The sequence below is a fragment of the Pongo pygmaeus genome, chromosome 19, assembly GCF_028885625.2.
Source record: "Pongo pygmaeus isolate AG05252 chromosome 19, NHGRI_mPonPyg2-v2.0_pri, whole genome shotgun sequence".
NCBI lineage: Eukaryota > Metazoa > Chordata > Mammalia > Primates > Hominidae > Pongo > Pongo pygmaeus.
Genome location: NC_072392.2, coordinates 71,393,826 through 71,421,331, shown reverse-complemented (window position 1 = coordinate 71,421,331; position 27,506 = coordinate 71,393,826). Strand labels below are relative to the sequence as shown.

The 27,506-nt window shown below is 45.4% G+C and overlaps 1 protein-coding gene across 2 annotated transcripts; it reads right to left on the bottom strand.

Annotated features, from left to right (window-relative positions):
- Positions 1 to 228: 228 nt before the first annotated feature.
- Positions 229 to 26,315, bottom strand: MRPL45 (mitochondrial ribosomal protein L45). 2 transcript variants are annotated; one of them, XM_054456060.2, is made up of 8 exons: positions 26,018 to 26,315; positions 24,634 to 24,811; positions 23,790 to 23,907; positions 16,581 to 16,679; positions 4,467 to 4,515; positions 2,480 to 2,629; positions 909 to 1,082; positions 229 to 699 (listed from the first exon to the last, which is right to left on the bottom strand). In XM_054456060.2, the coding sequence occupies exons 1-8, from the start codon at positions 26,147 to 26,149 to the stop codon at positions 613 to 615; spliced, it is 987 nt and encodes a 328-aa protein (XP_054312035.2). In that variant the 5' UTR covers positions 26,150 to 26,315; the 3' UTR covers positions 229 to 612. The 2 variants fall into 2 exon arrangements, with proteins under 2 accessions (XP_054312035.2, XP_054312036.2); XM_054456061.2 differs by lacking the exon at positions 2,480 to 2,629 and having other exon boundaries at positions 26,018 to 26,215.
- Between the last annotated feature and the right edge of the window lie 1,191 nt (positions 26,316 to 27,506).

Genomic DNA, 27,506 nt, shown 5'->3' with positions numbered 1-27,506 from the left:
TATTTCTTTGGATTTATATTTTTCCATAAAATGCAAATGCTGATTCATCAGTGAGTCAGTATATGAAAAAGGGCCTCTTAAATATCTTATAAACACTAATTATTCTTTCCCAGTGTGGATTTCCTTAAAGTCACATCACTCACAAGTAGGCTCATCTTCCACTTCTGCCATCTGAAGGCTGGTCTATGCCCAGCCTGAACCAGGGGAAATGTACAGAACTCACCAAAATTTTTCCAACACTCTGACAGCATTTTATTTCAAACTCTGATCCCTGCCCTGTGATTACAAAGAAGATGCTGCTGGTTGTCTCTCACAGTCCCTGCTGTGGGAAAAACTGATATCCAGTGTTCTTTGAAACATACTGTCTTTCATCTAGACTCAGAAGCTAGACATAAAATTTAAAAAAGAAGAGTGTCCATGGCCATGTTATACCTGCCACCTGCTAGGGCCCAGTCATCAGTCATGGTTGCTGACGATGAGACTGCTGAAAAGACCTGAGCAGGATGGGAGAGAACAAAGGTAGTTCTTTTTATAGCACGATGGGAATGGGAGACTTCAAAGCTTCCAGCAGCCTCATCACCCAGGCTTCATCCTTAGAAGTCATTTTTGTCATCAGGCTAGCTGAGGCTTCTGGGCCTCTCCTTGTGCCTCTTCATATTCTTCTTCTGGTTTCAGCTGAGGGCCAGGGATCATCACCGTCTGAAAGAGTAGGATGCCAAGTTACCCACCAACCAAGCCCATGGCTAACCCAGAAGAGTTTCATCACTTGCTCCCACCCACCCACCCACTCAGCCTTCCCTTCCCGGGTGGTGCATCACCCCCTCTCGCCACTAGGTGGAGCCCGACAGAGTGGCTTAGGAGACCACGAGCAGTGCCTTAGCTCTCTTAAACCATGCAAGCCACCTTACCTTAAGGATGGGCTGCTTAGGGGGTGCCCATGGGGGAACGATCTTGGTATGCATTCTCCAGCTTCCATAGGGGTTTGTCAACTGCTTTTCGAATACAACATACTCCAGGACATCCTTGGGTACATCTTCCTGTCCATACATCAACCGGCCAAACCGGTCATAGATGGCCAGAGTCTGCAAGGATAAAAGCAAATCTGGCCTCTTAGTTTTTTTGGTGTGTGAGTGTGAGTTGTTTGTTTTATTGCCACACAACCTTTTTTTTTTTTTTGAGACAGAGTCTCACTCTGTTGCCCTGGCTGGAGTGCAGTGGCATGATCTCAGCTCACTGCAACCTCTACCTCCTGGGTTCAAGCAATTCTCCTGCCTCAGCCTCCCAAGTAGCTGGGATTACAGGCACGTGCCACCACTCCTGGATGATTTTTTTTGTATTTTTTAGTAGAGACGGGGTGTTTTGTATTTTTTAGTAGAGACGGGGTGTCACCATGTTGACCGGCTGGTTCCCTGATCTCCTGACCTCAGGTGATCCACCCCCTTCGGCCTCCCTAAGTGCTGGGATTACAGGCGTGAGCCACTGCGCCCAGCCTGCCACACAACCATTTTTGAAACCACCATAAGAAAAATCTTTTTTTTTTTTAATTTTTTTTTTTGGAGACGGAGTCTTGCTCTGTTGCCCAGGCTGGAGTGCAGTGGTACGGTATCATCTCACTGCAACCTCCGCCTCCCAGGTTCAAGCGATTCTCCTGCCTCAGCCTCCTGAGTAGGTGGGACTACAGGCACACACCATCATGCCCAGCCAATTTTTCCATTTTTAGTATACACAGTGTTTTGCCATGTTGGCCAGGCTGGTCTTAAACTCCTGACCTTGTGATCTGCCCGCCATGGCCTCCCAAAGTGCTGGGATTACAGGCATGAGTTACTGTGCCCAGCCAGAAAAAATCTTAATGGGTAGAAAAAAAATTATCTTGGAATTCTGAATCTAGGACTATCTGATCAACTACTGACACTTTATTCTTACAAGTTCTTTGACAGGGGGCAGAGAGAGGGGGAAGTCAAGACTAAGAAGGAGTGGGGCACAATGGTTCATGCCTATAGTCCCAGCACTTTGGGAGGCTGAGGTGGGCAGATCACTTGAGCTCAGGAGTCTGAGACCAGCTTGGGCAAAATGACAAGACTGGTCTCTACAAAAAATACTAAAATTAACCAGGCATGGTTGCGTGCCCCTGTAGTCCCAGCTACTTGGAGGCTGAGGTGGGAGGATTGCTTGAGCCCAGGAGGTTGAGGCTGCAGTGAGCCATAATCACATCACTGCACACCAGCCTGGGTGACAGAATGAGACCCTGTCTTGGGGGGAAAAAAAAAATCAGGAAGAGTGGGAGAGAATATCCTCACAGGTCTTAGTAGAGCCAACATGTAACAGTGGGAAGGGGACAGTGGCACAGCAAGGAAGACAGATCACAGTGTACCTTTTGTTACTGTCTACAGTCCTGGGCAACCATACCCAGCACTCCAGAGGGAGGTGCCCAAGCTCAGAATGAAAAAAAGCTGGGAGGAAGGCAGACTAGTGCCTCTACCTGCCGGGTGTGCATGCGTACGGTGATCTGGCCGTACACGTTGCCCTGGTTCATCATACTTGAACAGCGAACTTGAACAACATGGGAGGGCTCTAAAGATTCCACAAAGCTCCAGCGGACGGTCTTATATTTGATGTCCCAGGTCATGTCCTAAGGGCAAATGAGAACAAGTTCAACTGCATTTTTCCCTCCCTTTAAGGAAGCTGGTGCTGCCACACTGTTCTCACTTCCTGCAAGACTACAGCCAACAGGCAGCATGTTTCCCACCACATGCTCTCTTGTGCCTATTTTCTCTCGCACCTTCCCAAGTTTTGATTAAGCTATTGGTCAAGCTCACCTGACAACTCTCTCTTCATCTAAATCACAACTTCAGACCCACCTTCCTCTTTGAGGACGCTTCTCCAAATCAACGAAAACCACATTCCAAACTGCCAGCATGCCCAATACACCATCATCCCTCCCATACACTTTCATAATGTGGCAATTATTGCATGTACTTGTGTTGACTGCATATATATATATTTTTCCCACTCACCTATTAACAATGAAAAGGGGGAATTTTACAGGGCTATAAGGGCTAAACTGCTAGGACTGGGGAAGACTGATAGAAACTGAAGTTCTACTGATAGAAACCCAAGTTCTTTTTTTATTTAATTTTTGAGACGGGAATCTTGCTCTGTTGCCCAGGCTAGAGCACAGTGGCGTGGTCTCGGCTCACTGTAAGCTCCACCTCCCAGGTTCATGCCATTCTCTTGCCTTAGCTTCCCAAGTAGCTGGGACTACAGGCGCCCTCCACCACGCCTGGCTAATTTTTCTGTATTTTCAGTAGAGATGGGGTTTCACCATGTTAGCCAGGATGGTCTTGATCTCCTGACCTCATGATCTGCCCACCTCGGCCTCCCAAAGTGCTGGGATTACAGGCGTGAGACACCACACCCGGCCCCAAGTTCTTATTCTTGGATCTCTAACTGAACCACAAAGTTCTTACCCTTGGGGATCCCTCCACGTGCCTCACACTCCTGTTACCACTCCATATAAGCCTCATGAACTCTTGTTAAATCCCTCATGATAGTGCAGGCATATGGAGATGTGGCCTAGTGTGGCCCATATCCAAGCCTCAGGACCTATGCTCCTGCAGTGTCATTACTGCTTGTTGAGGGACTTCTTTCATTTGCCAGGGCCCTTACCAGAGTCCGTGTCAAGACATTATCATTCAGCTACAAGCAATGAAACTTCAGCCTGTGCCTTAAACTTCCTACACTCTCAAAACTGATCCTTCTTAAGAAAAACCAGGCAGGGCGCGGTGGGGTTCACGCCTGTAATCCCAGCACTTTGGGAGGCCAAGGCGGGCGGATCACCTGAGGTCGGGAGTTTGAGACCAGCCTGACCAACGGGAGAAACCCCGTCTCTACTAAAAATACAAAATTAGGCCGGGTGTGGTAGCTCACACCTGTAATCCCAGCACTTTGGGAGGCCGAGGTGGCCGGATCACGAGGTCAGAAGATCGAGACCATCCTGGCTAACACGGTGAAACCCCGTCTCTACTAAAAATACAAAAAAATTAGCCGGGTGTGCTGGCGGGTGCCTGTAGTCCCAGCTATTCAAGAGGCTGAGGCAGGAGAATGGCGTGAACCCGGGAGGCGGAGCTTGCAGTGAGCCGAGATAGCGCCACTGCACTCCATCCTAGGCGACAGAGCGAGACTCCATCTCAAAATAAATAAATAAATAATTAGCTGGGCATGGTGGCGCATGCCTGTAATCCCAGCTACTTGGGAGGCTGAGACAGGAGAATCGCTTGAACCTGGGAGGTGGAGGTTGCGGTGAGCCAAGATCGCACCATTGCACTCCAGCCTGGGCAACAAGAGAAACTCTGTCTCAAAAAATAAAATAAAATAAAATAAAAAAGAAAAGAAAAGAAAAACCAGAGACGACGTCTAGAATCTGCCCACTCAGTCACCCCACAGTTCTAAGGAGGATGAGAACTTACTGGAAAACAGTGTTCAGTTACCAAGGTATGAAGTCGGTCATGGTCTGAGCTAGAAAAGAAAGTAATAAACATCATTGACTACTGCTCTCATAATACCCTGTATGAAGATTGAAAATGGCCCTGAAAATGGAAAACAATTCATTTTTACAAATGTTTTTGGCACATCTAGTATAAGCCAGGTATAAAATATGCTAAATTCTAGGGGCACAAAGACGAACAATAATGTGATTTACCAGAAAACCCTGAGATCTAGTAGCAGAATAAAATTATATTACAAATAAAAAATAAAATTAAAAAAAATTACGTTTAAATCTAAGGAGTCGGAGGAAATTTCTCTAAAATTACCATATATCCTTAAGATGGGTACCCTCACTGGGACATAGGACCTGATTTTTGCTCTAAGCTGGTATGAGCAACAAAGTTCAACACAAGTAACAATCAAAAGCTTGTTTTGTCTCCTCTTGCTTCTGAGCCAGCATCAGTACCATCTGGCTTGGCCTTATATCTTTTTTTTTTTTTTTTGAGACAGAGTCTCACTCTGTCGTCAGGCTGGAGTGCAGTGGCGCGATCTTGGCTCACTGCAACCTCCACCTCCCAGGTTCAAGCGGTTCTCCTGCCTCAGCCTCCTGAGTAGCTAGGACTACAGGTGCACACCATGACGCCTGCCTAATTTTTGTATTTTTAGTAGAGATGGGGTTTCACCATGTTTTTGGCCTTATATCTTACATTCTCATCTTTGAACCTAGTCAAAGATAATCATGTCTTTCCTGGTCCTATTTTCTCTCCTTTATCTTGTTGCTGCCAGGGTGGCCGAGTCTTGCTGACTCTATATAGTAATGGTTAAAAAAACACAAAACAGCCGGGCATGTTGGCTCATGCCTGTAATCCCAGCACTTTGGGAGGCCGAGGCAGGCGGATCACGAGGTCAGGAGATCGAGACCATCATGGCTAACAAGGTGAAACCCCAACTCTACTAAAAATACAAAAAAAATTAGCCGAGGGTAGTGGCAGGCGCCTGTAGTCCCAGCTACTCGGGAGGCTGAGGCAGGAGAATGACATGAACCCGGGAAGCGGAGGTTGCGGTGAGCTGAGATCACGTCACTGCACTCTAGCCTGGGTGACAGAGCGAGACTCCGTCTCAAAAAAAAAAAACAAAACACCAAACAGACAACAAACCCTAGCTCCTATAGATACAAGATTTTAGGAGGGTTCCTAGCTGATGAGTCTCAAACCTAAGGCCATAGATTAGCTTCTTTCAGATACACACTTTTCCCCAGTTTACTATGAGCAGTTTAACTCTTTGTCCCCTTTGAAAAATCTTGCTCTCTAAGCCCAGAATGGGTAAGGGATTAGTTCTAACATGTCTATCTGCTTCCCTTTCATCTCTATTCCTAATAGGAAAGATTCCAAGTCATTTCCTCTACTGTAGGAACAGACCAGACTAGACTGAGCTGTGGTGACAACTACCATGATGACCATCACTGGCACCTCTGAGTGAACTCTTCCTCCTCACTATCCTGGCATAGAAGTCTTCAGTGGAAATAAACTCCATTTTCCATGAGTTCACTTACTATTTTGCAATAGAATTTACTCTGAAAAGGTAGACATCTGCTTCTGCAACATAACAGACTGAGTTAATGTAAAACAACTTCTACTATAAACATTTAGAAATGTTGGATAAAATGGGCCGGGTGCGGTGGCTCATGCCTGTAATCCCAGCACTTCTGGAGGCCAAGGCGGTCAGATCATGAGGTCAGGAGATCAAGACCATCCTGGCCAACATGGTGAAACCCTGTCTCTACTAAAAATACAAAAATTAGCCGGGTACAGTGGCACACGCCTGTAGTCTCAGCTATTCAGGAGGCTAAGGCAGGAGAATTGCTTGAACCCGGGAGGTGGAGGTTGCAGTGAGCCAAGATCGTGCCACTGCACTCTAGCCTGGCAACAGAGCGAGACTCCATCTCAGAAAAAAAGGAAACATTGGATAAAATGTAAAACAGACAAATAACACTTTTGTTTTGTTTTTTTTTTTGGATTGCACCACTGCCCTCCAGCCTGGGCTACAGAGTGAGACTCTGGGACTACAGGTGCGTGCCACCACACCCAGCTTTTTTTTTGTATTTTTAGTAGAGTTGGGTTTCACCATGTTGGCCAGGCTGGTCTCGAACTCCTGGACTCAAGTGATCTGCCCGTCTTGACCTCCCAAGTACTGGAATTATAGGCATGAGCCACCACACCTGACCAAAAAATAATTTGACAGAAACCACCCCTAAGGAAACCCAGACATTGTAATTATTAGTAAAGACACAAATCAATTGTCCTAAATACGCCCAATGAGCTAAAGGAAACCATGGACAAAGAAGTAATGAAATCAGAAAAACAATGTGTGAACACATTGGAGGCAGAAATTATACAAGGGAACTAAACAGAAATTCTGGAGCTAAAAAATACAATAAATTTTAAAATTCACTAGAGGGGTTCAACAGCAGATTTGAGCAGGCAAAGGATCAGTGAACTTGAGGATAAGGTAATTAAAATTACATAGTCTAAAATGCAAAGAGAAAAAATAATGAAGAAAAATGAACAAAACCTTGAGGGACCTGTGGGACATCATCAAGTATACCAAATACACATCATAGGAGTCCCAGAAAAAGAAGAAAGAAATGGATAGAAAAAAAATTTGAAGAAATAATGCGGCCAGACACAGTGGCTCATATCTGTAATCCCAGCACTTTGGGAGGCCAAGGTGGGTGGATCACCTGAGGTCAGGAGTTGGAGACCAGCCTGGCCAACAGGGTGAAACCCTATCTTTACTAAAAAATACAAAAATTAGCCAGGTGTGGTGGCAAGCGCCTGTAATCCCAGCTACTTGGGAGACTGAGGCAGGAGAATCACTTGAACCTGGGAGGCGGAGGCTGCAATGAGCCGAGATCGGGCCACTGCACTCCAGCCTGGGCAACAACAGTAAAGCTCCATCTCAAAAAATAAAATAAAATAAAAATAACATGCAAAAAAAAAAAAAAAGAAAGAAAGAAAGAAAAAGAAATAATGGCTGCAGACATCCCAAATCTGATGAAAGACATTAATATGTACATCCAGGAAGCTCAAAAACCTCCTAGCAAGATAAACTGAAAGAAATCCATACCAAGAAACATTAAAACCAAAGTGTCAAAACCCAAAGACAAAGAATGAATCTTGAAAGCGGCAACAGGCTGGGCACAGCAGCTCATGCCTATAATCCCAACATATTGGGAGGCAGAGGCAAGAGGATCACTTGAGGCCAGGAGTTCGAGACCAGCCTGGGCAACAAAGTGAGACCCCTGTCTCTACAAAAAAATTAGAAAAAAAAATTAGCCAGGTGCCATGGCACACACCTGTAGTCCCAGCTACTCGGGGGCTGAGGTGGGAAGATCGCTTGAGCCCAGCAGGCTGAGGCTGCAGTGCAGGTTGAGCACCACTGTGCTCACTCCAGCCTGGCTGAAAAAGTGAGACCCTGACTTTAAAAAAAAAAAAAGAAAGAAAGAAAGAAGGAAAGAAAGAAACAAAGGCTAAAGGGGATTCTTCAGGCTAAAATGAAAGGATACCAGAAAGTAACTCAAAACCACAAGCAAAAAACAAAAAACACTAGTAAAAGTAACTACATAGGTAAATATAAAAGCCTGTATTACTGTACTTTTGGTTTATAATTCCTCATTTTTCATCCTATATGATTTAAAAGGCAAATGCATAAAACAATAATTATGAATTGATGTAATGGGCACCCAAGGTATAAAACTGTAATATGTGACAATGAAGCAGGAGAGACATAATAAAGTGGGAGAGAGAGACATATAGGAGCAGAGCATTTGTATATTATTGAAACTAAGTTGATATTATTCAAACTAGGTTGAACTAGCCACCGCGCCTGGCTGTTTCTCTATTTCTGCAAAAACCACTGTTGAGGACGGGCGGTGGCTCATGCCTGTAATCCCAACGCTTTGGGAGGTCGAGGCGGGTGGATCATCTGAGGTCAGGAGTTTGAGACCAGCCTGGCCACTTAATGGGAAAGGACAGTCTCTTCAATAAATGGTGCTAAAAAAATGAATATTCTCATGCAAAAGAAAGCAAAAACATCACATACTTTTCACTACATACAAAAACTAACTCAAAATGGAGCAAAGACCTAAATGTGAGAGCTAAAACTATAAAAATCTTAGAGAAAAAGGAAGGGGAAATACTTCATGACACTGGATTTGGCAATGATTTCTTGAATATGACACCAAAAGAAAAAACCCGATATGGTAACAAAAGAAAAAAACTTGAAAAACTGGATTTCATCAAAATTTAAAACTTTTTTGCATCAAAGGATACTATCAAGAGTGAAAAGACGGCGGGCGCAGTGCCTCACGCCTGTAATCCCAGCACTTTGGGAGGCCGAGGCAGGTGGATCACCCAAGGTCGGGAGTTCAAGACCAGCCTGGCCAACATGGTGAAACCCTGTCTCTACTAAAAATACAAAATTAGCCAGGCATAGTAGCACAAGCCTGTAATCCCAGCTACTCGGGAGGCTGAGGCAGGAGAATTGCTTGAACCCAGGAGGCAGAGGTTGCAGTGAGCCGAGATCACACCATTGCACTCCAGCCTGGGCTTCAAGAGCAAAACTCCATCTCAAAAAATAATAATAATAAAAGAGTGAAAAGACAAACCATAAAATGGGGGGAAATATTAGCACAGCATATATCTGATAAGGGATTAATATCCAAAATATATAAAGAACTCCTATAACTCAACAACAAAATAACAGCCTAATTTAAAAATAGACCTTTCTGGGCTGGGTGCAGTGGCTCACGCCTGTAATCCCAGCACTTTGGAAGGCTGAGGTGGGTGGATCATCTGAGGTCAGGAGTTTGAGACCAGCCTGGCCAACATGGTGAAACCCCGTCTCTACTAAAAATACAAAAATTAGCTGGGCATGGTGGTGCATGCCTGTAATACCAGCTACTTGGGAGGCTGAGGCAGGAGAATCGCTTGAACCCAGGAGGCGGAGGTTGCTATGAGCCAAGATCGTGCCACTGCAGTCCTGCCTGGGCGACAGAGCAAGACTTCATCTCAAAAAAAAAAAAAAAAAGACCTTTCTTCAAAGAAGACGTACAAAAGGCCAATAGCACATGAAAAGATGCTCAATGTCACTAGCTATTAGGTAAATACAAAGCAAAACCATAATGAGATACCACACTTCACACCCATGAGGATGCCTATTATAAAAAGAAAAAGGCTGGGCGTGGTGGCTCACACCTGTAGTCCTAGCATTTTGGGAGGCCGAGGCAAGAGGATTGCTTAAGCCCAGGAGTTTGAGACCAGCTTGGGCAATACAGTGAGGCCCCATCTCACATATATATATATATATATATTTTTTTTTTTTTTTAATAAAAAGGAAAGTGGCCGGGCGCGATAGCTCACGCCTGTAATCCCAGCACTTTGGGAGGCCAAGGTGGGTGGATGACGAGGTCAGGAGATTGAGACCATCCTGGCTAACACATGAAACTCCATCTCTACTAAAAATACAAAAAATTAGCCGGGCGTGGTGGCAGACGCCTGTGGTTCCAGCTACCCGGGAGGCTGAGGAAGGAGAATGGCTTGAACCCGGCAGGCGGAGCTTGCAGTGAGCCGAGATCATGCCACTGTACTCCAGCCTGGGCAACAGAGCGAGACTCCATCCCAAAAAAATAAAAAATAAAAATAAAAAAATAAAAAGGAAAGTAATAGGTATCAGTGAGGATGTAGAGAAACTGGAATCATTGTGCATTGGTCGTAGGAATGTAAAACAGTGTAGCTGCTAAGGAAAACCATATGGTGGTTCCTCAAAAAGTTAGGGTTTTTTTTTGAAACAGTCTCACTCTGTCACTGAGGCTGGAGTGTAGTGACACAATCATAGCTCACCACAGCCTCAAAAATCCCTGAGCTCAAGCAACCCTTCTGCTTTAGCACCTCGAATAGCTGGGACTACAGGCATGCACCACCATGCCTGGATGATTTTTTAAATTTTTTATAGAGATGGGGTCTTACTCTGCTGCCCAGAAACAATCCTCCCACTTCGGCCTCCAGAAGTGCTGGATTACAGGTATGAGCCACCACCCAGCCCCTCAAAAAGTTAAACATAGAGTTATCATGTGATCCAACAACTTCAGTTCTGAGTATATACCCAAATGAACTGAAAGCACGAGCTCAAACAGATACTTGTACACCAACAATCACAAGAGCATTATGCCACAATAAAAGGTGGAACAATCTGAATGTCCATCACTAGATGAATGGATAAACAAAATGTGGTGTATATACATACAATGAAATATTATTCAGCCTTAATAAGGAGACATATGTGGCCGGGCACGGTGGCTCACACCTGTAATCCCTGCACTTACGGAGGCTGAGGCAGGTGGATCACCTGAGGTCAGGAGTTTGAGACCAGCCTGGACAACATGGTGAACCCCGTCTCTACTAAAAATACAAAAATTAGCCAGGTGTAATGGCAGGCATCTGTAATCCCAGCTACTTGGGAGGCTGAGGCTGGAGAATCGCTTGAACCCAGGAGGCAGAGGTTGCTGTGACTGGAGATCGAGCCATTACACTCCAGCCTGGGTGACAAGAGCGAAACTCCACCTCAAAAAAATAAAATAAAATAAAATAATAAAAATAAAATTAAGGAGACACATGCTACAATATATATGAACATTGAAGACATCATGCTAAGTGAATTAAGCCAATCACAAAAAGTCAAAAACTGTAAGATTCCACTTATGTGAGGTACCTAGATGCCTTCATCTGTTCAGGATGCTATAACAAAAATACCATAAACCAGGTGGCTTATAAACAACATTTATTTCTCACAGTTCTAGAGGCTGGGAAGTCCAAGATCAAGACACTGGCAAATTTGGTGTCTGGTGAGAGCCCGTTCCTCATAGATGTTGACTTCTTGCTGTGTCCTCAGTGGGTGGAAGGGGTGCACAAGCTCCCTCAGGTCTGTCTCTTTTTTTTTTTTTTTTGAGACGGAGTCTTGCTCTGTTGCCAGGCTGGAGTGCAGTGGCACGATATCGGCTCACTGCAACCTCCACCTCCTGGGTTCAAGCAATTACCTTGCCTCAGCCTCCCAAGTAACTGGGACTACAGGTGCACGCCACCACGCCCAGCTAATTTTTGTATTTTTAGTAGAGACGGGGTTTCACCATGTTGGCCAGGATGGTCTCAATCTCTTGACCTCGTGATCCGTCTGCCTCAGCCTCCCAAAGTGCTGGGATTATAGGCGTGAACCACCACACCCAGACCCCTGGGTCTCTTTTATAAGGGCACTATTCCCATTCATGAGGGCTCCACTCTCATGACCTCATCACCTCCCAGAGGTCCCCCCACAGCCTATACCATCACCTTGGGGGTTAGAATTTCGACAAATGAATTTTCAGGAGACACTAACATTCAGACCATAGCATCAGGATGGGTAAATTCATAGAGAAATAAAGTAGAATGGAGGTTACCAGGTGATAAGGGAAGAGGGCAATGGGGAATTACTGCTTAATGGGTATAAAATTTCTGTCTGGGATGAACAAAATCTGGAAATCGATAGTGGTAAGAATTGTACAACATTGTGAATGTACTTAATGCCACTGAATTATATACTTCAAAGTGATTAAAATGGTAAATTGTATATTATGTGTATTTTACCATAAATATATAAAAGCTATTATTAATCTTATAATTTTTAAGATAAATGATTGTCTTAGATTTTTCTAAAATATCTATTTGTTTAAAAAAAAATGTAGGAATACAAAATGGCAAGAAAACTGTACCAACACTTTGGGAGGCCGAGGTGAAAGGACTGCTTGAGGCCAGAGTTCGAGACCAGCCTGGGCAACATAGCAAGACCCTGTCTCTACAAAAAATTTAAAAATTAGCCAGGTATGATGGCATGTACTAAGTCCCAGCTACTTGGGATGCTGAAGTGGGAGGATCACTTGAGCCTGGGAGGTCAAGGCAGCAGTGAGCCATGATGGAGCCACTGTACTCTAGCCTGAGTGACAGCGCAAGAGCCTGTCTCAAAAACCAAAAACAAGGCCAGGTGCAGTGGCTCATGCCTGTAATCCCAGAACTTTGGAAGGCTGAGGCAGGTGAATCACCTGAAGTCAGGAGTTCGAGACCAGCCTGACCAATATGGTGAAATGCCATCTCTACTAAAAATACAAAAATTAGCTGAGCGTCATGGCGTGCACCTGCAGTCTCAGCTACTCCGGGGGCTGAGAAGGGAGAATTCCTTGGACCCAGGAGGCGGAGGATACAGTGAGTGGAGATCACACCACTGCACTCCAGCCAGGGTGACAGAGCAAGACTCCATCTCAAAAGAAAAAACAAAAACAAAAATGACAAGAACTAACCAAAACCCAAAAGAAACAAATAAGACAAGAGAAAATGGACCTATTGAAGACATAGATTTTGAAGTTATCAGACACAGGTTTTAAAATAACTGTGATTAGTATGTTCAAGAAATTAGATGACAGAATGGAGAATTTTACCAGAGATCTGGACACACTAAAAAAAGAACAATGAAAATTCTAAAAGTGAAAAACAGAAAATAAATAAAATAAATATAAAATTAAGAACTCGATAGGTAGGTTAACAGCAGATTAGCTACAACTGAAAAGAGGACAGGAAGATAGATCACAGAATATCCAGACTAAAGCTGGAGGGGGAAAAAAAAGGTTGGAAAAATATAGAAAAGAGCTGAAGACACATTTGGCACACAGTGAAAGATCTAACATATGTGTATTCAGAACTACACAAGGAGACGAGAAAGTGGAGCAGAAGCAACATCTGAAGAGATGAGTTCTGACTGAGAATTTTCCAACACTGACAAAAAAAGCACCTAAAGATTTAAGAAGCAATATGAACCCAGAGCAGGATAAAAGACACACACATGGCCCAGTGTGGTGGCACATGCCTATAATCCCAGCATTTTGGGAGTCTGAGGTGGAAGGATCACTTGAAGCCAGGGATTCGAGACCAGCCTGGGCAACAAGGCCAGACCCTGTCTCTACAAAAAAACTAAAAAAAAAAATAAAAATTTAAGAAGACAGATCCCATAGATAAATCACAGTAAATTGCTGAATACTAAAGAGAAAGAAAAAAAATCTTTTTTTTTTTTTTTTTTTTTCTGAGATGGAGTTTTGCTCTGTTGCTGAGGCTGGAGTGCAGCAGCACGATCTCGGCTCAAAGCAACCTCTGACTCCCGGGTTCAAGCGATTCTCCTGCCTCAGCCCCTCCCGAGTAACTGAGATTACATGCATGCGCCACCACACCTGGCTAATTTTTTTTTTTTGTATTTTTAGTAGAGACAGGGTTTCACCATATTGGCCAGGCTGGTTTCGAACTCCTGACCTTGTGATCCACCGGTCTTGGCCTCCCAAAGCACTGGCGAGAGCCACCACACCCAGCCCAAGAGAAAATCTTCAAAGCACACAAAGTCAGCTGGGCACAGTGGCTCACACCTGTAATTCCAGCACTTTGGGAGGCCAGGGTGGGCGGATCACAAGGTCAGGAGTTCGAGACCAGCCTGGCCAATATGGTGAAACCCTGTCTCTACTAAAAATACAAAAATTAGCTGGGCGTGGTGGCAGGCACCTGCAGTTCCAGCTACTCAAGAGGCTGAGGCAGAAGAATCGTTTCAAACCGGCAGGCGGAGGTTGCAGTGAGTCAAGATTGCGCTACTGCACTCCAGCCTGGGCGACAGAGCAAGACTCTGTCTCAAAAAAAAAAGATAAATAAAAGCACACAAAGTAAAAATAAACTTTAACAAAATGAAAAAAAAAAAGTTAATTTCTCAACAGAAACAACAGTAATGCTAAGGAGGGTAGATCACCTAAGGTCAGGAGTTTGAGACCAGCCTAGCCAACATGGCAAAACCCCATCTCTACTAAAAATACAAAAATTATGCCAGGCACGGTGGCTCACGTCTGTAATCCCAGCACTTTGGGAGGCTGAGGTGAGCGCATCACTTGAGGTCAGGAGTTCAAGACCAGCCTGGCCAACATGGTGAAATCCGTCTCTATTAAAAATACAGAAAATAGTCAGGTGTGGTGGTGCGTGCCTGTAATCCCAGTTACTTGGGAGGTTAAGGCAGGAGAATCGCTTGAATCTGGGAGGCAGAGGTTACAGTGAGCCAAGATCATGTCACTGCACTCCAGCCTGGGCAACAGAGCAAGAGTCCATCTCAAAACAAACAAACAAACAAACAAACAAAAAACAACGTTTTGAGAAATAAAACATTGAGAAATAAAACAGATGTGAGGCATAGTGGCTCACATCTGTAATCCCAGCACTTTGGGAGGCTGAGGCAGGCAGATCACCTGAGGTCAGGAGTTTCAGACCACCTGGCCGACATGGTAAAACCCCATCTGTACTAAACATACAAAAATTAGCTGGGTGTGGTGGCATGGGCCTGAAATCCCAGTTACTTGGGAGGCTAAGGCAGGAGAATTGCTTGAACCCAGGAGGCAGAGGCTGCAGTGAGCCAAGATTGCACCACTGCACTCCAGCCTGGGTGACAGAGCTAGACTCCGTCTCAAAAAGGGAAAAAAAAAAATGACCGGCTTGCGTAGCCTGGGCAACATGGTGAAATCCCACCTCTACAAAAAATATGAAAACTAGCAGGGTGTGGTGGTACACCCCTAGAGGTTCCAGCTACTCAGGGGGCTGAGATGGGAGGATCGCTTGAGCCCCAGAGCTGAGGCTGCAATGAGCTGTGATTGCACCACTGTCCTCCAGCCTGGGCAACAGAACGAGACTGTCTCAAAACAAAAAACAAAAACAAGAACAGCCTGGGCAACATCATGACATCCCATCTCTATTCAAAATAAATAAATTTTTTTAAAGAAATAAAAGTAAAATTAAATAATTAATGGATTTTAGACTACAGGTTTTGGGTCCCACCTGAAGCCTAGCCACAGCAGCCACAGATCAAAGAATGCCAGCAACAGTCCACAGCTAGTACTTAAGATATTCCAGCCTCCTAATGTTGATTCTTCATCTTCCTAGCAGCCCTAACTTGGATGAATCAAGAAAAAGCTGGGTGGCCAGGTATGGTGGCTCATGCCTATAATTTCTTCACTTTGGGAGGCCAAGGCAGGAGGATTGCTTGAGCCCAGGAATTTGAGACCAGCCTAGGCAACATAGCAAAACCTTGTCTCTACAAAAAAAAGTTTATTTTAATTAGCCGGGTGTGGCGGCAGATGCTGGTGGTCCCAGCTCTACTTGAGAGACTAAGTAGAGTCCTTGAGAGAACCACTTGGGTCCAGGAGGTCGAGGCTGCAGTGAGCCATGATCATGCCACTGCATTCCACACTGTGCAACAGTGAGACTCCATCTCAAAAAAAAACGGGGGCCAGGCGTGGTGGCTCACGCCTGTAATCCTAGCACTTTAGGAGGCTGAGGTGGGCAGATTGCCTGACGTCAGGAGTTCGGGACCAGTCTGGCCAACATGATGAAACCCCGTGTCTACTAAAAATACAAAAAAATTAGCTGGATGTGGTGGCGTGCGCCTGTAATCCCAGCTACTTGGGAGGCTGAGGCAGGGGAGTTGCTTGAACCAGGGAGGTGGAGGTTGCAGAGAGCCAAGATTGTGCCATTGCACTCCAGCCTGGGTGACAGAGCGAGACTCCATCTCAAAATAAAAAATAAAAAATAAAATAAAAGTGGAGGGAGAGCTGGACATTTTCACAAGAAATATATTCAAAATAACCAAGGAAAGGGAAATGAAGATACGTAAGACAAACACACAAAAAAGATCAGGATGAATTCAGGGATCAGATGGGGTGAAAAAGGCAGCTATTCTAGCACAAGGTCCCAACACTTGCAGGTGGAACTGAGACAGACCAAATGGTAGAAATTCCCAGAAGCAGAGAGGGGAGTGAAAAATAGCTTCAGTCACCAATTACTTCCAATATAGGAAGTTCTCTCACTCTAGATCTCTTACCTGAAGGCAGAAAACAAATTTGTGCAAAACAAAAACAAACAAACAAACAAAAAAAACTGTGCCTAAAATAATAGCTAACTGCTGAGAACAGAATGGGTAAAGATAGGGAGTTCACTTACTTGTTCAGACAAAGGTGAGCTTCAATAAAGATATCCTTAGCTTTTTCAGGGAAGTCCTTTATTTTAAAGTTGGCATCATAGTCTTTTATCCTCCGGATTCTGTAAAATGAAGCCTGAGTATTACTTCTAAAGGTCTTACAATTCCATAATTCACAGCCTACACTGACCTCCATTCATGTCCATCCACTTACTCAATAATTTTTTTTTTTTCTTTTTTTGAGTCTTGCTCTGTCACCCAGGCTGGAGTGAAGTGGCATGATCTCAGCTCACTGCAAGCTCCACCTCCCAGGTTCACGCCATTCTCCTGCCTCAGCCACCTGAGTAGCTGGTACTACAGGCGCCCGCGACCACACACGGCTAAATTTTTGTATTTTGAGTAGAGACGGGGTTTCACCATGTTAGCCAGGATGGTCTCGATCTCCTGACCTCAGGATCCGCCCGCCTCCGCCTCCCAGAGTCCTGGGATTACAGGTGTGAGCTACCACGCCTGGCCAATAATTGATTTTTTAATGTGTCAAGTCCTGGAAATTCAACCTCCTCCCTCTTAAATTAAGCACTCTAAAGAAAGACTAAGACTTCTCATAGTGAAATTTCAGAATTCTAGAATCAAAGATAACATCTTATATGCACTAAAAACAGAAAAAACGGGTTTCATACAAATGCTCAAGAGTCAAAATAGGCCAGGCGCGGTGGCTCACGCCTGTAATCCCAGCACTTTGGAAGGCCGAGGCAGGTAGATCACTTGAGGTCAGGAGTTTGAGACCAGCCTAGCCAACATGGTGAAACCCCATCTCTACTAAAAATCCAAAAATAAGCTGGGCATGGTGGTGCGCACCTGTAATCCCAGCTACTCGGGAGGCTGAGGCACAAGAATCGCTTGAACCCTGGAGGCAGAGGTTGCAGTGAGCAGAGATCACACCACTGCATTCCAGCCTGGGTCACAGAGCGAGACTCCATCTCAAAAAAAAAAAAAAAAAAATTAGCTGGGCATGGTGGTGCTGTCTGTAATCCCAGCTACTCGGGAGGCTGAGGCAGGAGAATACTTGAATTTAGGAGGCAGAAGTTGTAGTGATCGCGCCACTGCACTCTAGCCTGGGCAACAGAGTGAGACTCCATCTCAAAAAAAAGAGTCAGAATAACACTGGGCTTCTTTTTTTTTTTTTTGAGACAGAGTCTCACACTCCGTCGCACAGGCTAGAGTACAGTGGCGCAATCTTGGCTCACTGCAACCTCCGCCTCCTGGGTTCAAGCGATTCTCCTTCCTCAGCCTCCCGAGTAGCTGGGACTACAGGCACACATCACCCCACCCAGCTAATTTTTGTATTTTTAGTAGAGATGGGGTTTCACCATGCTAACCAGGCTGGTCTCGAACTCCTGACCTTGTGATCCGCCCGCCTTGGCCTTCCAAAGTGCTGGGATTACAGGCCTGAGCCATGGCACCTGGCAACACTGGGCTTTCTAACAGCAATATTGGAAGTTACAAAGACAGGCCGGGTGCGGTGGCTCAGGCCTGTAATCCCAACACTTTGGGAGGCCGAAGCAGGCAGATCACGAGGTCAGGAGATCAAGACCATCCTGGTCAAACCCTGTCTTTCATGGTGAAACCCCGTCTCCACTAAAATACAAAAAATTAGCCAGGCATGATGGCACGTGCCTGTAGTTCCAGCTACTCAGGAGACTGAGGCAGCAGAATCGCTTGAATCCAGGAGGCAGAGGTTGCAGTGAGCTGAGATCCTGCCACTCCAGCCTGGGTGACAGAGTGAGACTTTGTCTCAAAAAAAAAAAGAAGTTATGACCAGGCGCGGTGACTCAGGTCTGTAATCCCAACACTTTGGGAGGCCGAGGTGGGCGGATCACAAGGTCAGGAGTTTGAGACCAGCCTGGCCAATATGGTGAAACCCTGTCTCTACTAAAAATACAAAAATCAGCCGGGCGTGGTGGCGGGCACCTGTAGTCCCAGCTACTCAGGAGACTGAGGCAGGAGAATTGCTTGAACCCGAGAGGCAGAGGTTGTAGTGAGTCAAGATCGCGCCACTGCACTCCAGCCTGGGCGAAAGAGTGAGACTCCGTCTCAAAAAAAATACATAAATAAAAAGAAATTACAAAGACAACAGAGCAGTGCTTTTATTATTCATTCACTCATTCATTCATTCATTCATTCACTCATTCACTGAGACAGGGTCTCACTCTGTCACACAGGCTAGAGTACAGTGAAGCCATCAGGGCTCACTGCAGCCTTGACCTCTGGGACTCAAGCAATCCTCCCACTTCAGACTCCCAAGTAACTGGAACTATAGGTGTGCACTACCACGCTTGGCTAATTTTCACTTTTTTTTAGTTTTTGTAGAGACAAGGTCTCACTGTGTTGCCCAGCTGGTATTCAACTCCTGCTCAAGTGATCCTCCTGCCTCAGCCTCCGAAAGTGTTGAGATTACAGACATGACTCACCACGCCCAGACTTTGAGCAGTACTTTTAATTGAGGAAAAAATTATTTCTGTCGCAGAATTCAATACCTGGGCAAATTATAAATGAAGTGGGAGAATAAAAGAAAGACTTCTTTTTAGACTTGCAAGATCTTCTTTATCCAACATGCAGCCTTTCTCAAGAAGCTGCTAGAAAATGTGCTCCACCAAAGTAATGAAATAAACTATGAAAACATAAAGACACAGGATCCAAGCCACAGGGAATACAACGTAAGAGGGAGGCAACCAGCCTGACCAACATGGTGAAACCCCGTTTCTACTAAAAATACAAAAATGAGCTGGGCGTGGTGGTGCGCGCCTGTAATCCCAGCTACTCAGGAGGCTGAGGCAGGAAAATCGCTTGAACCCGGGAGGCGGAGGTTGCAGTGAGCTGAGATCGTGCCACTGCACTCCAGCCTGGGCAACAGAGCGAGATTCAGTCTCAAAAAAAAAAAGAAAAAAAAAGGAGGGAGGCAAGAGGAATATTAGATCCTAAGATGTACAGTTGGCCTTAAGAACAACCAGTCCAGATTAAAACAGGTAAGAAGACTCCAGGAGGGATTTCTTGAAAAAGATGAAATTAATAAAATATTTAATGTTGCAGGGCGTGGTGGCTCACGCCTGTAATCCCAGCACTTTGGGGGGCTAAGGCGGGTAGATAATGAGGTCAGGAGTTTGAGACCAACCTGGCCAATATGGTGAAACCCCATCTGTACTAAAAATACAAAACAATTAGCCAGGTGTGGTGGCGCACACCTGTAGTCCCACCTACTGGGGAGGCTAACGCAGAAGAATTGCTGGAACCCGGGAGGCAGAGGTTGCAGTGAGCCAAGATCACACCATTGCACTCCAGCCTGGGCAACAGAGTGAGACTTCCTCTCAAAAAAAAAAAAAAAAAAATTAATGTTTTGAATGCACAGAGAGGAAATTACATAACCCATAGTTCCATAAGCAAATGAGCAAATTAAGACACTTCACTTGAGAAAAAAAAAATATTATGCAGGAAAGAAAAAGTATTCATAATGTACTATATAACTCAGCTGTCAACAGCATTTTCCAAGTTATAACACTATAAATAGAGAATTTGATTTAATCAAAGTGTTAATTTAAGTGTGTTAAAGGAATTTATCCCAGGGATGTGAGGTTGGTTTAATATTTGAAAATCAATTAATAAGGCTGGGCACGGTGCCTCACGCCTGTAATGCCAGCACTTTGGGAGGTCAGGGAGGTGGATCACCTGAGGTCAGGAGTCCAGGCTGGCTAACATGGTGAAACCCTGTCTCTACTAAAAATACAAAAATCAGTGGGGCATGGTGGCGCACACCTGTAGTCTCAGCTACTCGGGAAGCTGAGGCAGGAGAATCACTTGAACCTGGGAGGCAGAGGCTGCAGCGGGCCGAGATGGAGCCACTGCACTCCAGCCTGGGCAACAGAGCAAGACTCCATCTCAAAAAAAAAAAAAAAAAAAAGAAAAGAAAAGAAAATCAATTAATATGTCATCATATCAACAGAATAAAGAACAAATATCACATGATCATCTCAATAGACATAAAAAAGCATTTGACAAAATCTGATACCCCTTTATATTCTTTTAACCTCAAAGTCTTGCTTGTACTGTTCTGTTTCCCTAGAATGCTATTCCTCACCACACTTCTCCACCTGGCTAACTCTAAAAAAAAACAACTTTTTTTTTTTTGAGATGGGGTCTCAATCTGTTGACCAGGCTGGAGTGCAGTGGTGCAATCTGGGCTCACTGCAACCTCCACCTCCTGGGTTCAAGCGATTCTCCTGCCTCAGCCTCCCGAGTAGCTGAGATTACAGGTATGTGCCACCATGCTTGGCTAAATTTTGTATCTTTAGTAAAGATAGGATTTCACCATGTTGGCCAGGCTGGTCTCGAACTCCCGACCTCAGGTGATCTGCCAGCCTCGGCCTCCCAAAGTGCTGGGATTACAGTTGTGAGCCACCGCATCCAGCCACAATCCCAACTTTAAATATCGTTTCCTCAGGCAAGTCTTCCCTGATCTCCCAGACCAAGTTATCTTTTTTTTTTTTTTTTTTTTTTTTTTTGGAGACGGAGTCTTCCTCTGTTGCCCAGGCTGGAGTGCAGTAGCGCAATCTCAGCTCACCGCAAGCTCTGCCTCCTGAGTTCACGCCATTCTCCTGCCTCAGCCTCCTGAGTAGCTGGCACTACAGGCACCTGCCACCGCGCCCAGCTAATTTTTTGTATTTTTAGTAGAGATGGGGTTTCCCTGTGTTAGCCAGGATGGTCTCGATCTCCTGACCTCGTGATCCACCCACCTCGGCCTCCCAAAGTGCTGAGATTACAGGTATGAGCCACCTCGCCCGGCCATTATCTTCCCCTGTCATATGCTGCCACGGCACTCCTACTTCACTACACCCATAATTATTTGTGTGCGATCAGTATTTAATGACTGTTTTCCTCTCCTAGAAGAGAACTACATGGTAAAACCGTATGTGCTTTGTTCATCATCACCATGGACCCTGCTCACAGTCCAGGAGAGAAATACGTGAGAGGAAACATTGCAGTACAGAGTATTAGGAGAAATAAATACAAGTGTGCAATTACAATCACAGCAAAGGCAGCACCAAAAATAGTCATGGAGGCCTTAGAAACAAACATGATAGCCAGGTGTGGTGGCTGATGCCTGTAATCCCAGCACTTTGGGAGGCCTGAGGCTGGCGGATCACCTGAGGTCAGGAGTTCAAGACCAGCCTGACCAACATGGAGAAACCCCGTCTCTATTAAAAATATAAAATTAGCCAGACGTGGTGGCACATGCCTGTAATCCCAGCTACTCGGGAGCTGAGGCAGGAGAATCGCTTGAACCCAGAAGACAGAGGTTGTGGTGAGCCAAGATTTGCACCATTGCACTCCAGCCTGGGCAACAAGAGTGAAACTCCATCTCAAAAAGAGAAGAAAAAAAAAAGAAGGAAGGGAAAAAGACATTTCAGGCAAAGGAAAGGATGTGCAAAGACAAAAAGGAACGGTACAGTACTGGCAAGGAACTGGCAATTAGTTTGGAAATGCTAAAATTTAGAATGAGAAAAATGGAATAAGGACAAAGAATGATGGTGGAGAAAAAGGCAAGGACCAGATTATAAAAGCTTTGTATACCACTGAAGATATCTGGATTTTATTCTTTGGTTAACAGGAAGCCATAAAAGAGTTCTAAGCAGGGAGGTGATATGATAAAATCTTTTTTATTGTTTTTTTTTTTGAGACAGAGTTTCGCCCTTGTTGCCCAGGCTGGAGTGCAATGGCAGGATCTCAGCTCACCGCAACCTCCGCCTCCCGGGTTCAAGCGTTTCTCCTGCCTCAGCCTCCTGAGTAGCTGGGATTACAGTCATGTGTCACCACGCCTGGCTAATTTTGCATTTTTAGTAGAGACGAGGTTTCTCCATGTTGGTCAGGCTGGTTTTCGATTCCCGACCTCAGGTGATCCGCCCACCTCAGCCTCCCAAAATGCTGGGATTACAGGCGTGAGCCACCGCACCCAGCCAATAAAATCTATATGTAGAAAAATAAGTCATGGCCATGTGAAGAATTCATACTGACTCAATATACTTATGCACATAAACCTATACATGATTTACATATAGTCAGAGCGGCTACTCTGGGAACACTGGCCTATGGGGTAGCCCTGCTCTGCAATGAACAGTACAAATTTTAAAAAAAAGATAGATACAGTCAGAGCTAGACTGGCTGGGTATGACGGGTCACACCTGTAATCCCAGAATGTTGGGAGGCTGAGGTGGGAGGACTGCTTGAGCCCAGGAGTTTGAGACCAGCTTGGGCAACATAGTGAGACCTCATCTCTACAAAAAAAATGTCTTTTAAAAATTAGCCAGGTCGGCTGGGCTCAGTGGCTCACGCCTGTAATCCCAGCACTTTAGGAGGCCGAGGTGGGTGGATCACGAGGTCAAGAGATCGAGACCATCTTGGCCAACATGGTGAAACCCCGTCTCTACTAAAAATACAAAAATTAGTTGGGCGTGGTGGCATGCGTCTGTAGTCCAGCTACTCGGGAGGCTGAGGCAGAAGAATCGCTTGAACCTGGCAGGCAGAGGTTGCGGTGAGCTAAGATATCACGCCAGTGCTCTCCAACCTGGGCAACAAGAGTGAAACTCCGTCTCAAAAAAAAAAAAAAAGGGCTGGGCGTGGTGGCTCTCGCCTGTAATCCCAGCACTTTGGGAGGCCGAGGCAGGCCTCCTGAGGTCAGGAGTTCAAGACCAGCCTGACCAACAGAACAACATGGAGAAACCACATCTCTACTAAAAATACAAAATTAGCCGGGCATGGTGGCACATGCCTGTAATCCCAGCTACTCAGGAGGCTGAGGCAGGAGAATCATTTGAACCTGGGAGGTGGAGGTCGCGGTGAGCCAAGATCACGCCATTGCACTCTAGTCTGGGCAACAAGAGCGAAACTCCATCTCAAAAATAAAAAAAATTAAATATATGATTAAAAAAGGATCCTATACACTCCAAAGTCAACTCCCTAAATGATGTGACAAAAATTACCAATAAAGGCAGGGATGCTGAGAATCAGGAGGCCCACATTATTCTGCATTAAATACAGACTCTAGTACAAAGGAGAAAATACCATCATGTTATTAAGAGAATCACACCCAACCCAATTAACCCAAAAAGGTCTCTTTGGGATAAAGTAGCAACAAGAAATTGTTATTCTAATACCAATACCCAATTGTCTCAGACACCTACGACACTTGTGATGCCATAGTCTTCTTCATTCGTTCAGTTCTCTCCATTAGTCCCTCCTTTGAAAGAGATGATATGCGTGCATCACCCTCAGGAGGAACATAGGCATCAAATATACCAGCTGTAATAAGGGAAGAAAAAAATTAAGAAAGTGTTGAAAGATTGAGAAAAACTCATAAAATTGAAGTAATGTAAAATTGGGAAGGATTGTGGATATAAAGTAGACTAATGAAACAGACTTCCATGTAGAGAGAACTATGTTACACTAGAGAAAAACAGAACAAGGCCAGGCACAGTGGCTCATGCCTGTAATCCCAGCACTTTGGGAGGCCGAGGCGGGCGGATCACAAAATCAGGAATTCAAGACCAGCCTGACCAAGATGGTGAAACCCCATCTCTACTAAAAATACAAAAATTAGCCAGGCACGGTGGCAGGTGCCTGTAATCCTAGCTACTTGGAAGGCTGAGGTAGGAGAATCGTTTGAACCCGGCGGGGCAGAGGTTGCAGTGAGCCCAGATCATGCCACTGGGCGACAGAACGAGACTCTGTCTCAAAAAAAAAAAAACAAAATGAAACAAAAGAAGCCAGAAAGATTTAAGTCTTCTCTCAGAGCCTCAGTTTCCACTTCCACAAAATGGAGAAATTTCACTCTTGCCTTCTAGGGACAGTGTGAAAGTAAGTCCAAAGAACAACTTCATGATATATAGTGTATATAAGGTTAATCATTATTGAGGTTGAATTGACTTCGTGCTTAATTAAATATTATCAATCATAGTCCAAGTCATCCCAACTTCCAGGAGATCTCTGACAGAAGGATCCCGGGTCAGGGTCCCAGAAATACCTCACCTGTACAGGCCAGATGTATGGAACGGTCCGATTTTTCTGGAGGAATAACCAATCCTGCTTTCCGGGCATGTTGCATAAACTCCTTTTCTGTTTTAAATTTAGGTTGATAAATAGGAGGTGTGAAACGTTTTTTAGTTCTTACTGGAACTATAGCTGCGGACTGAGTCACCAGAACTGGCTGGAAGGTAAAGGAAATGTTAGGAACCTAGAAAAAAGATCTACTATCTTTTACAAACTCTAAGCAAAGCACTATAGAGAGGGAATATCCAAAGAATGCTTTAGGAACAATTATAAAACAATATCACAGGGAAAAAATGCATTAGGACCTTAATACTTATGGGTGTCTCTAAATAGAAGACAGTTAGCAACCTTTATTAACATCACATTTACTAAAGGCTTTCCTTTAGAACTTTCCACAGTACAGGACTATGCTAACTCCTACGGATACTGAGTTGATTAAAGCAAGTTTCAAAAACTGATGGTGATGGGGAAACACCAACTCAATACTGAAATGGGAAGAACAGTATTCTTTATTATTTTATTTTTTGAGGCAGATCGCTAGCCTGGAGTGCGGTGACACGATCACGGTTCACTGCAGCCTTGACCTCCTGGGCTCTAGCTATCCTCCCACTGCAGCCTCCCAAGTAGCTGGGACTAAGGAGTGCGCCATCATACCCGGCTAATTTTAAAATTTTTTTGTAAAGACCAGGTCTTATATGTTGCCCAGGCTCATTTCAAACTCCTGGGCTCAAGCCATCCTTCCGCCTCGGACTTCCGAAGTGTTGGGATTACAAGTGTGAACCACCGCGCCTGGCCCTGAATGCTATTCTTAAAGCATAAGCAAAGTCCTCTTGTAGGCATCTGCTCCATATTTACTCGTCATATTTTGCTTATCCTATCGGGAGTCTCGCTGTAAACTTTATTCTGTCGTTTTAGCACCCAACTGACCAATAAACCCTCGAAAGACCAGGAGACCTCTTCTCTCTGATCATGAGATTTGCCCAGACAGGGGCAGTGACAATATGGGACGCCCTCATTTTCGGCTACTCTTCAACGTAGTTCATTTATAAGAATCGAAGATTAGGGAGTCCACCTTCCAACCCATTACTTGTCTCCCTTTTAATATCTCCTCGCCAGACAGACCCAAACCAATCCAGAAAAACTTAATCCCCGTTAATTCACTCGCTCTCACGGCCCTGTCTAGGCTATCCCCATTCGACCACTGAGCTCAGTAGCTAGGTCCTGTCCACCTAAGCCTCTTCCCCGGCCTAGGTATGACTCGTATTGTCCCAGCTCACCAAGGACAATTGCACAGAGAGTATTTCCCTCGACTCTGTCCTCCTCCTCTAGCGCCTAGGGTCCTATCGGCCCCGTCCCTACCCACCTGCCGAGACCAGCCCAAAACCCTCGATAAACGAGACAACCCTTGAGGTATGGGGGCTGCCATCTTGTTCCCGCAAAGGCCGCCGGGAAGGGAGCTGAGCGTGAAGAGCGTCGGGTAGGAGAAAAGCCGCATAGGGTGGAGCTAGCACAGGAGTGGAATTTTCCAGGGAGCGCGCCCTCCGCCGAAATGTGAGCAGCAAGAACGCGCACGTGCTCGCGGGAGTGGGGGAGGGTGGAGTAGGGAGGGCGGAGTACGGCCGCGCGTGCGCAGGGAGACAACGTTGGGCGTAGGGTGGAACGCACTGTTGTCACGCGCCAGCGAGAGCGCTTGAACGCGAGCTGCGCCTGCGCGCCAGGCTTTCTGAAGGCCGGGGAATGGGCATTGCTGTATGCTTGGCACATTGCCGTTTATTCCATTAGTTAAAAAAGGAAAAGGAGGCCGGGCGCGGTGGCTCACGCCTGTAATCCCAGCACTTTGGGAGGCCGAGACCGGTGGATCACCGGAAGTCAGGAGTTCGAGACCAGCCTGGCCAACGTGACGAAACCCCGTCTATACTAAAAATACAAAAATTAGCCGGGCGTGGTGGCACGCGCCTGTAGTCCCAGCTGCTTGTAAGGCTGAGGCAGGAGAATCGCTTGAACCCAGGAGGCAGAGGTTGCAGTGAGCCGAGATCGCGCCACTGACTCCAGCCAGAGCTAGACTCCGTCTAAAAAAAAATAAAAATTGGGCGTAGGGTGGAACGCACGGCTGTCATGCGCCAGCAAGAGAGCGCCGGGCTTGGTGGCAGGCGGCTGTAGTCTGTGCTACTTGGGAGGCAAAGGCAGGAGAATCCCTCGAACACAGGAGGCGGAGGCTGCAGTGATCCGAGATCCCGCCACTGCACTCCAGCCTGGGTGACAGAGAAAGACTTTGTCTCAAAAAAAAAAAAAAAAAAAAAAGATTGACTACTATGTTCTACTATGTTTACTAAAGCAGAAGGCACGTGAATTGACAAAAACATTTGTGATTTGTCATTTCGGAAAAGAGTCACAGAGCAATTACGTAATTTACTTAAGGTTAGATAATAACTGGCAGAACCGAGATTCGAATCTAAGCAGTCTAATTCCAGAACCCATGCAGGTAACTGCTACGTGCTGCTTCACGTTAAGTTGTTAAAGGATTCGTGATGTTGGGATCACCCTGGTAAATTCAGTAGTGTAAACGTTGCTGAAAGGCAGACACTTTCCACACTTAGCCGTTGGTTATTATTCTGCCAATTACAGCTTACAGAGCTCTTATCTACAATATTTTGCAATAAGTTAGGAGCTACAGGCTGTACATAACAAGAAATTTCAGGCTGAAGTAGAATTCCTACAAAGGTCGAAGCAAAGTGCTGGGGACTATCAGAGGAACTGAAAGATTACTTTTGGGTTTGGAGATCACGTGTTGTTGTTGTTGTTGTTTTTGGAGACGGAGTCTCGCTCTGTCACCCAGGCTGGAGTGCGGTGGC